The sequence below is a fragment of the Guillardia theta genome (assembly GCF_000315625.1).
Source record: "Guillardia theta CCMP2712 unplaced genomic scaffold GUITHscaffold_180, whole genome shotgun sequence".
NCBI classification, from domain to species: domain Eukaryota; class Cryptophyceae; order Pyrenomonadales; family Geminigeraceae; genus Guillardia; species Guillardia theta.
Genome location: NW_005434496.1, coordinates 35,679 through 45,439, shown reverse-complemented (window position 1 = coordinate 45,439; position 9,761 = coordinate 35,679). Strand labels below are relative to the sequence as shown.

The 9,761-nt window shown below is 49.6% G+C and overlaps 2 protein-coding genes across 2 annotated transcripts; one reads left to right on the top strand and one right to left on the bottom strand.

Annotated features, from left to right (window-relative positions):
* Nucleotides 1-3,640: 3,640 nt before the first annotated feature.
* On the bottom strand, nucleotides 3,641-4,373 carry GUITHDRAFT_81483 (hypothetical protein; the record flags this gene model as incomplete). The annotated part of the gene is made up of 2 exons (XM_005820351.1): nucleotides 3,641-3,865; nucleotides 4,134-4,373. 2 exons carry the CDS (start codon nucleotides 4,371-4,373, stop codon nucleotides 3,641-3,643), a joined length of 465 nt encoding a protein of 154 aa, XP_005820408.1.
* A 3,546-nt stretch (nucleotides 4,374-7,919) lies between these two features.
* GUITHDRAFT_120376 (hypothetical protein) lies at nucleotides 7,920-9,641 on the top strand (the record flags this gene model as incomplete). Its single annotated transcript, XM_005820350.1, has 8 exons — nucleotides 7,920-8,033; nucleotides 8,183-8,286; nucleotides 8,553-8,619; nucleotides 8,668-8,704; nucleotides 8,825-8,862; nucleotides 9,110-9,174; nucleotides 9,223-9,312; nucleotides 9,602-9,641. 8 exons carry the CDS (start codon nucleotides 7,920-7,922, stop codon nucleotides 9,639-9,641), a joined length of 555 nt encoding a protein of 184 aa, XP_005820407.1.
* Between the last annotated feature and the right edge of the window lie 120 nt (nucleotides 9,642-9,761).

Below are 9,761 nucleotides of genomic sequence, written 5' to 3'. Positions count from 1 at the left end.
CTCCTCTCTCTCTCACTCCTCTCTTCCTCCTTCACTCCCTCTCTTCCTCCTTCACTCCCTCTCTTCCTCCTTCACTCCCTCTCTTCCTCCTTCACTCCCTCTCTTCCTCCTTCACTCCCTCTCTTCCTCCTTCACTCCCTCTCTTCCTCCTTCACTCCCTCTCTTCCTCCTTCACTCCCTCTCTTCCTCCCTCCCTCCCTATCTTCCTCCTTCACTCCCTCCCTTCTTGATTTGCTTCTTCTTTCTCCTGCCTCTTGCCTCCCTCGACCTTCCTCCTGCTGACTTTACCAAGTTGGGTCATGGAGAAAGAAGACCGATCCTCAGCACACTGCCCAATCTGCCGGTCGGATATCTCATGATAGAAAGAAAGACAAGTTGTCATCGAGTCTAGGATCCCTGCCATGTCATACAACATCAAACAGAAAGTGTAAACGTGAATATCATGTATTAACCTTAAAATGTAAATAAATACATTACAGCTAGGATCCCTTCCATGTCATACAACATCAAACAGAAATTGTGAACGTGAATATCATGTATTAACCTTAAAATGTAAATAAATAACATAACAACTACCTTTTGAATATTCACACAACCGATTTCTTTGGTATGTCAACACTCAGAATCGGGCGGAGAGGAACTGGCTCTGTGTAAGAGCTGTCTTCATCAACAGAATCCTCATAAGAATGTTTGGGAGATGGACATTCATGGCCCTTCGAGCTCCCGTGCAGGAGAGATTTGTCCTCAGTCAAGTTTGCGTGCTGCCATGCTTCGAAAGTGAAACTGTTTCCGAGGTTTGCTAAAGTTTGCTCAAAGTAACGTTTCTGATTGTAGAATTCCTGCTGAAAGGCCGAAGGGCGGCTTGTACTCCTGCTCATCCGCTGCGAGCAAAGTCAAACAGTGAAACGGAGGAGTTACACGTTCAAGTTATCATATTCATGATCCCCTCTATTCTCGGAATCCCCATCAACATCTCCTCCTCCTCCTCCTCCTCCTCCTCCTCCTCCTCCATCATTTTCATCATCTTCATCATCATCTCCATCATATCTCACCGACTTCATCTTGGGTCCAGTGCCATAGGTCTCATGAAGAGGAGCAACGAAGATCTCCACATCGAACTTATCTTCCGACATGTCAATTCCCTCAGCGAAGTCAAGCTCGTCGACGTTGAGTTTGATCACACTCGCATGCCCCGGCAGGTTGAGATTTGTGTTGTCGATCGGAGCAAACTGAGAGCTCTCAGCCGACAACTCTTGCATCCAGAAAGTAGAATGAAACCAATACGCAAACACCTGAGTTGTGCCAAAGTACTTGTAATCATACGCGATAATCTGAACATCTCCAGCCACTCGCAGAGCGGGTTTGATGTCAAGGTCCCAGACAATCTCCTTGCTCACTTGCGAGGACTCGAAGCGGGAGGAGGAGTACACCTCGTGCTTCTGATGGTAGAGATGATCGACGACGTTGATGTGAACCTGCATGGTCGAGTCTGACCACATCTGATGCTTCGAGACAGAAGAGATGCGGATGCGAAAGATGGCGAATGCTGGCGACTTGTTCTCTTCAAGATGGTAGAACGGGATTCGGTCTGATAGGATCTGGAGCAGACTTTCAAAGTAGATCAGGTACCTCAACTGAGCCTTCGAGAAGGGATGGTGCTTGTCACAGCCTGTCATCTTGTTGTAGTACTTCACTGCTGTCTCCCGATCCGGGCAAAACCTTGAAAAGAGCAGGTAGCAGATGATAACAAATCCTGGCCTTGCCAGCCCGTTCTTGGACCCCATTGCGATCACGTTGTTGGAATCTTCTTGCAGAAAGGAGTGCAACTTCATGCATATGGTAAGCATCGACTCCATGGCAGGAGGATCGCCCTGTCTGATAGGATAGTGATTGACAACTCTCTTGAGGAAGAGATCGTCTTGCACTGATGACGGCAGCACGTCGTCGAGCTCAAGCACCATCAGACGGTTGAAGTGTCTGCGCTGAAAAAATGGCTCACCCTCGCCGTGTGATGCTTGCCGAACATGCGTTGCGACATCTTCTTGGTCGAGAACGCGAGGATCCTCGCTGTGATATACCTGCAGTCTATGAAGTTGGACCGCACAGTCTGAGCTGCGTCCTCGTTCACAAGTTCTTCATCTTTGTGCTGGTGGACGGGAGGGAAGCAAATGGAGCTGTTGTGCCTTCCCCTTCCCAGCTCAGAGTCACAGAACAGGCTGACTGAGCCGAAGTCGATCTTCGGGCCCGTTGGAACGAACCAGTCGAGTCGCGACTCCTCTACTCTTGAAGCGTCCCTATCAACTTCAACGTTGACAGCAAAGTTGCCGCACTCTACTGCCCGGTCCTTCTCCTTGCAGATCTTCCGCGACATCTCCAAGATGCTGATGGGAGCTTTTGAAAAAGTCTTCCAGGTCATGAATGAGGCATCTGACATGACACCTGAAACTGTGTCTGAGATGCCGTGCCGGCTGTTGTCGGACGAGAAGATCAGCTCGATGGCAAAGTCCGACCGGAAAATTTTGCAGGAGTGGTCGGAACTTGCTATGTCAATCTCGTCCTTGTAGAAAATTGTCCTCCTGGTATCGACAAACCCGGTGTGAAAGGTGAAGAAGCAAATAAGTTCATCCTACAGGAACGTCACAACCAAATCTGAATGCCTCTTGATACCAACATGTCACCCTTGTCAGCCTTTCATATTCCCTCTCTCCACTCTCCACTCTCCTCTCCTCTCCTCTCTCCTCTCTCCTCCCTCCTCTCCTCTCTCCTCTCCCACCATTATCCTCACTCTTCTCCCATCATCATCCTCCCTCCTCCTCTCTTTGATTTCCTACCCTCCTCGCTTCACTCTCCTCTGTTATCTCACCTGAGGAGGCACGTAGTCTCTGTCAAAGAATCGAAAGCAAACATCTCCGTGAAGATTGACGTCGATGTTGTTAAACTGCATCAGCTCCTGGCGTTTCGCCATGTTGATCACTTTGCCATTGTTTGCAACGCTCGAGTCGTAAATCTTCTTGCCATCTTTCTCGATCTGAAACCAGGGGTCGCAACCTCCATCGACATCCATCTGAACAACTCACATCATATCTCGCGTCACATCGCCTCCCATTGCAGATCTGCTCTTCTTTCTCTTCTTTGCTTTCCTCTTCTCTCCTCTTCTTTCCTCTTCAATTCTGTTTCCTTCCCTTCCCTTCCCTTCTCTTCCCTTCCCTTCCCTGCCCTGCCCTTCCTATTGCAACTCTTTATCTCATTCCATCTCGTCTCATGCTCTCATCTCATATCGCCTCACTTCATCTCTGCCAATCAAACATTGCCACATATCTCCTTACACCTCGCATCAGTTGCAACATCACAATCTTCTTCCCAGAAATCCTCTTCTTTTCACCCCAAACTTCTCACCTTTGGACAAGTGTGCATAATAACCTTCTTCAGCAGCAAAGTCCTTGTGGCATGGCCGCCATCTCGAATGATCCTCTCGATATAGCTCACATACCTCTTCTGACTTGCAGCTGTAACACCTTGGTTTGACCTCCTCCCCTTCAAACAACATCATCCCCAGTCTCACAACAACATCATCATCATCACCATCCCCGTTCGATGCGATGAGAACCATTGCATCGCTTCCTCCGCTGTCAAGATCTTGTCACCTCCTCCAACAACCTCTGACAAGCATCTCACCTGTCCTAACGATCGACGAGTACAACAACCACGCACAGATGAAGGTCCCTGTTCGCCCTTTTCCTCCCTTGCAATGTATTGCAATCACATTCTCCTTGTCTAAGATTATCCACTTGGTGACACGATCAAGAAATTCCAGCAACTGGTCTAGCAGAGGGGGATTGTGATCATGGACCTTGATTCTGACAACCTACCACGACATCTTGTCATTGCAAGACTTGAAGTGACATCTAACACAATGAGCTGGTATAGAACAATGATTGCATATGGATATTTTGTTTGGAACATGATCATCATCGTCGTGGTCATGATCGCCGTCTTCGTTATAATCACCGTAATTATCATCAAGAACAAGAACAAGAACACGAACACGAACAAGAACAAGAACAAGAACAAGAACACGAACAAGAACAAGAACAAGAACAAGAGAAAGAGAAAGAGAAAGAACAAGAACAGACCTGTCCCTTGAACAACGCCTTGTCGTATGATCTCTCGGCGCAGAGGTTAAAGATGAGATACCGATTGCTGTGCTTGGTCTCAAAGAATCTTTGAACCTCCATGATAGGATTCCTGTATTGTGCTTCTGCTCCGCTTGCGGGCAAGGACATAGCGATGCAGTTGGGTGTGATGTACGTCAGGTCCAGGTCAAAACCATCCTCCCTGTATCTGCTCTTGTGCCTGCTGACAATCAGCCGCATCTGCTTCGTCAGTTTGAGGAGCTTCAGTCCACGGACAACCCTTGCAACGATGATCATGATGTGAATGGTTGAATGGACACTCTGGACGAAGATGGAGATTGCCAGCAGCACGCACGAGATCAACACCACAGAGACGTCTAGAGTCTCGATCGGGAAGGCGAGCAGGCTGCGATTGTACACCATCAGTCTGATCACTGTCTCATACATGAACACAAACATAGCAACGCATGTCACTGTTGTCTTGGGGGTGATCAGGTAAGAGCATCCGTCCGAAGACGGATCAATGAAGAGTGCGGATACATTCACAATGCCGTCCAGGAGGAGCAGAGAAAGGATCAGGATTTCAGTGAAGAGACTGTTCAGCCACTCGAACGCAGCTTTCTTCAACGTCGACTGCAGTGTGGTCCCACTATTGTCTATCAGTACAGCCTCGGTCTCCTTCTCGTTAGGATCGAAAACATCCTCATCGTCGTCGTCATCCAGCTTGTAATAGTTCGAGAAGCGGAAGATCTGATCTTTCTGTGCAAACTCCTTCGTTTCGGCAACGAGCTCAAAGATCGCCTGAAACTTCACAACTCCTACGATACTCCCGTCCTTGTCTCGCAACCCAATGTCTTGCAGCTGCGTCAAGAACATGTTTCTCAGTACCTCCTCGCAAGTGCTGTCTGCTGGCATCGTCAAGCAGCTGTTGAATTTGTGAATGATGGTGTACATCGGAATGGACAAAGATTCCAGCTGGACGATATGACAAGACAGGTCAAACACTGAACACAGGATCTCCCTCGCGCCATTCTCCTCAGGATCCCCGTCAGCTCCGTGCTCCATCCTGACGATCAAGTGCTGGCATTTATGGAGCAGTGAGATGATATCAGAGATCAGCATGCCTGACGCAAGAGTGGGGATGTTGATTCCAGAACAGAAATCCCTTGCAAGCTTTGAAGAGAAAATTGAATTGCGAAACGCATTCTTCTCGCCTTGGTCCTTTTCGAACAGCTTCATGAAGTTGTACACCTGTTTGTGCCTGTGCCGCTGGGAAAGCTCTTCTGCTCTCAACCATTCCGAGTACTCGCTCTTCGAGCAGAGCTTCTGGTTTGCGAAGGGTAAAGTTCTCTCTGCGGTATGGGAAAACCTCATCTTGCTACCCGAAGAGTCTGATGGCGTATGCAGTACAACAGGTTCAGGCCTTTCGTGGCTAAGGACCTGCACATCAACTGCCTTCATGGCTGGTTCGTTGCTCTCTCGCTCTCTCATTCATCGTGCTTTCCGCTCCGACGTCTGATGCCGAGGTCTGACATGCTGGTAGGTATCCTGAGATGAACTTGTAAGTGTGAGTGAAACAAATAATGAAACAGTGCTAATGTATCAACGAGTCGGGCACATTCCATCTCAGAAATGTTCGGGATATTCTAGAGACTCGGATTAGTAGAATCCACATCAAAACTCGTCTGCAGGCTAAAGACCTTGTTGTCCTCCATAACACTAAACAAGCGAGCATTTGTAAACTTCCTGCCTTTCCTAGTCCCCTCAATTCGCGTGTGTTTCTCTTGATCTTCTGTCTCTGTCCCTCGTACATGCTCCTCTCCGTGATCTGTCGTCGCTTCTATCCCTGTCACTCTCTCCCCCCATCCTCCTCCTCCTCTCCCTTCTCTACCCCTTCCTGGTTGCCTACACACGCCGCATAGCGCCTGTACCCAGTCGGAGTTTTCTACCTCAGGTAGGGTAGTCACATGGGGAGGGAGGGGTACTAATTTGGGGAAATATCCGGGGTTGGGGGGTACTGAGATTCACTACCGTACGATGTTTTTCCAATACAAGTAAAAGTCGGAACTATTATTGCCTCTCAATTCAATATTCAGGGTGGGGTCCTACTCCATACCCGTGCGTTTACGGTCTAACTGAGGATATATGTATGGGTAGGGTAGTGAATGTAATGATGGCAATGCAGGATGTAAAGATAAGAGCGAGGAAATAGGGGGTAGGGTGGTGTGAAAGGGTGGGTGAAGGCTGGGGCCCATGGGGGGTAGTGAGATATTCCGATATTCCGAATGATAAAGGTATGTTCAAACTTGGGGGTAGGGTAGTACTTGACAGGGGTGCTTTGATATAATCTCTTCGTTAAATTGACGAAACATTGGGGGTAGGGTACGATTAGGGTGGGGTAGTGAACAGGCAGGTGGGCCTCGGAATATATTTTTGGCACAAATGGTCCTCATTGAATAGCCGTTCTTTTCCGTTACAGATCATACATGGCCTGGCACCCGGTGACCGTCACCGTCACCGCACCGTCACCGCGGCCGCGTCACTAGTACAGCGGCCGCAATGCATGGCGGCCGGCCCGGCCCGGCCGGGCCGGCCGCCCGCCGGGGGGGCGGCGACCGTCAGCATGCCATGCATGACAGTGATCCAGTGACGGCCACACTCTCGCCCGGCCGCCGGGCCCCGGCGGCCGCCGGGGGCGTCACGTTTAGCCTCCGAGTCACTTCGCCGTCGTAACTTGTGAGCTCGGAGCGCCGGGCCGGCGGCTGACGGAGATTTTGATAACGGCGTCTGTAACGGCGGAATTTTTCTAAAAACAGCCCGGCGGGCCCAGGGCCCTCCGGCGGCATTGGCCCATCGTCTGCGCGTGACCCTGCGAGACATTTAGGAAAAATGGCTGAATAGGCTTTGAAAGTCTCTACAAACTTTGAAATACCAAGGATATAATCAAAACGATTTCAAAAATTGTTCGCCAACTATGCTTGGGACATGCTTTACACGGGGCACACTGACTTGTGGGTAGGGACCGTGTGAGGTAGGGTGTTTGAAGGAGGGGTAGTAATCTTCTTCTAAGAGGACCGGTATATTTGATATGAAGATAGGGGGTTCATTGCAATTGCAAGGGTACACTTGACCATGATGGGGTACAACTTCGCGATGGTCAAACGAAAAGTTTAGTCACTACAACTTAGTAGTATCACATAACTTTTGAGTGATTAAGTTTAGAATGAAATGTTGGGGTCAAGTACCCCCCTTGTACAAGTTAGTGTTGATTACCCCTTGTTAGATGGATGACAGGATGGATGAGGGCTGGGGTGGGGTAGCCCATGGAGGCTGGGCAATGGCCTTGATCCTGGAAGTACAGGGACGCTTGGAAGGAGGAGGAGGAGGAGGAGGAGGAGGATCGGGAGGAGGAGCAGCAGCAGCAACAACAACAATAACAGTAGGATTAGGATCATGGTGAGTATCAAGAACAGGAGCAGGAGCAGGAGCAGGACGAGAAGTAGCACGAGGAGCAAAAAGCATGAGGATAATCAACCAGGCAGAGATCTTGTTTGAGGAACTTCAATTGTTACATTAGTGCGAGATGATGGAGAGGACTATATAGTTGACAGGGATGTTCGAAGACTGAAGGTGCAAGAAGGATGGTTGTAAAGTGTCTAGCATGGTAGAGAGTATTTCACATATTGATCATGTAGCATTCTCTTTCGCTCTTCCATGCTGTATCGTGTAATGCAAGATGAAACCGCCGTCTGAAGGGCATTGAGAACTGAAGCACGTGCGCAGAAGATGAGTGAACAGAAGGAGACGCCTTTCGTTGTAGCTCTGCTAGCGGGCGGATGCGCAGGAACGGCCGTGGATGTTGCGTTGTTCCCCATCGACACCATCAAGACGAGGCTACAGGTTGATCTCACTTCCTTCTCTCACTTCCTTCCTCCCGCCTTCCATGATCATCCTTCACCCTACTTCTCCTCCTCCTACTTCTCCTCCTCCTACTTCTCCTCCTCCTCCGGCTCATTCCCTCCTTGTCTTCTCATGGATCATCTTTGCAGTCGCCTCAAGGCTTCATGGCAGCAGGAGGCTTCAAGGGAGTTTACAACGGGCTGGCGTCTGCTGCAGCAGGATCTGCGCCGGGAGCAGCTCTCTTCTTCTCTACGTAAGAAGATGCTCGCTCGTCTGACATCTGACGCATAATCATGTTCCTCACAACTATCATCACAACAAACATCAACTACATCATCATCCCCACCACCACCTTCTTCTTCTCCTTCCTCTTCCTCTTCCTCTCCTTCTTCAGCGTCTTTCTCTTTCTCTTTCTCTTTACCATCACCACCACTACCACCATCATCACTACAATCACATCCATGAACACCTCCTCCTCCTCCCCACATTCACCCTTCACCCCTTGATTCTGCTTGGTAGCTACGAGACTTCGAAGAACGTGCTGCTGAAGCGCTTCGATGAGAAGTATCACAGTGGATGCTACATGGTGACATGGTTGAGATAGAGTGGAGACAAGGTCCTGACTGCGTTTCAGATGGCGTCTTCTGCTGGTGAAGTCGCTGCTTGCCTGGGTAGGTCAGACTTTGGTCACTACCATCACAACCTGTCAAGTTTCATTCTTGAAAGAAACCTCCAGCTCTTCTCAAACCCTTCAATCATCACTTGCCTTGTGCTGATCTTCCTGTTTTCAGTTCGCGTTCCTACCGAGAACGTGAAGCAAAAGATGCAGGTCAATCCTCCCTCCTCCCTCCTTCCTGTTCTCCGACTCTTTCTGACGTCTTGACGTTCATCGCTCTTCTACCTCAACCCTTTCCTCCATATGTCTCCCTTCCCACCTACGCCTTCCGCCACCTTCCTCTCGCTTCCTCCCTGTCTCCCTCTCATCCATCTCGTTCCTCCTCCTCCCTTCCGATTCTTTTCTTCCCCTTCAATTTCTTCCATCACGCTGACTGCTGATTCTTGTTCTTTCTCAACAGGCCGGGATGTACAAGTCAACCATGGATGCAATCAGGGGAATCAACTCAACTCAGGGGTTTTCCGGGTGACGATTCTGCACTTCGTGATGTTATGAAACGTGACGAGAGGGAAGATATTATGTCGGATACTTCACCACTGTTATGAGAGAGATTCCGTTCTCTTTGATTCAGTTTCCCATCTACGAGGGTCTCAAGAAGAAATGGTAGTGTCATCCTCTACTCTCCTTCACTTCCCTTCCCTCCCCTTCTCCTTACCTGGAACTCCTCTTAACTTGCATCTCTCCTCCCTTCTCCTCCCTTCTCCTTCCTCCCTTCTCCTCCCTTCTCCTCCCTTCTCCTCCCTTCTCCTCCCTTCTCCTCCAACCTCTCTTCCCTTCTCTTCCCTTCTCCTCCAACCTCTCCTCCAACCTCTCCTCCCTTCTCCTCCCTTCTCCTCCCTTCTCCTTCCTCCTTGCCTCATTCTTTTTCTTCTCTTCTCACGCTACTGGTTAGGTCCAACTGGCAAGGGCACCAAGTGTCTCCGTTGCAGTAAGTCACTTTCCTCTCCTCTCCTCTTCTCTCCTCTCCTCTCCTCTCCTCTCCTCCTCTTCCCTTACCTCTCCTTACCTCTCCTCTCCTCCCCTCTCCTCTCCTCTCCTCTCCTCTCCTCTCC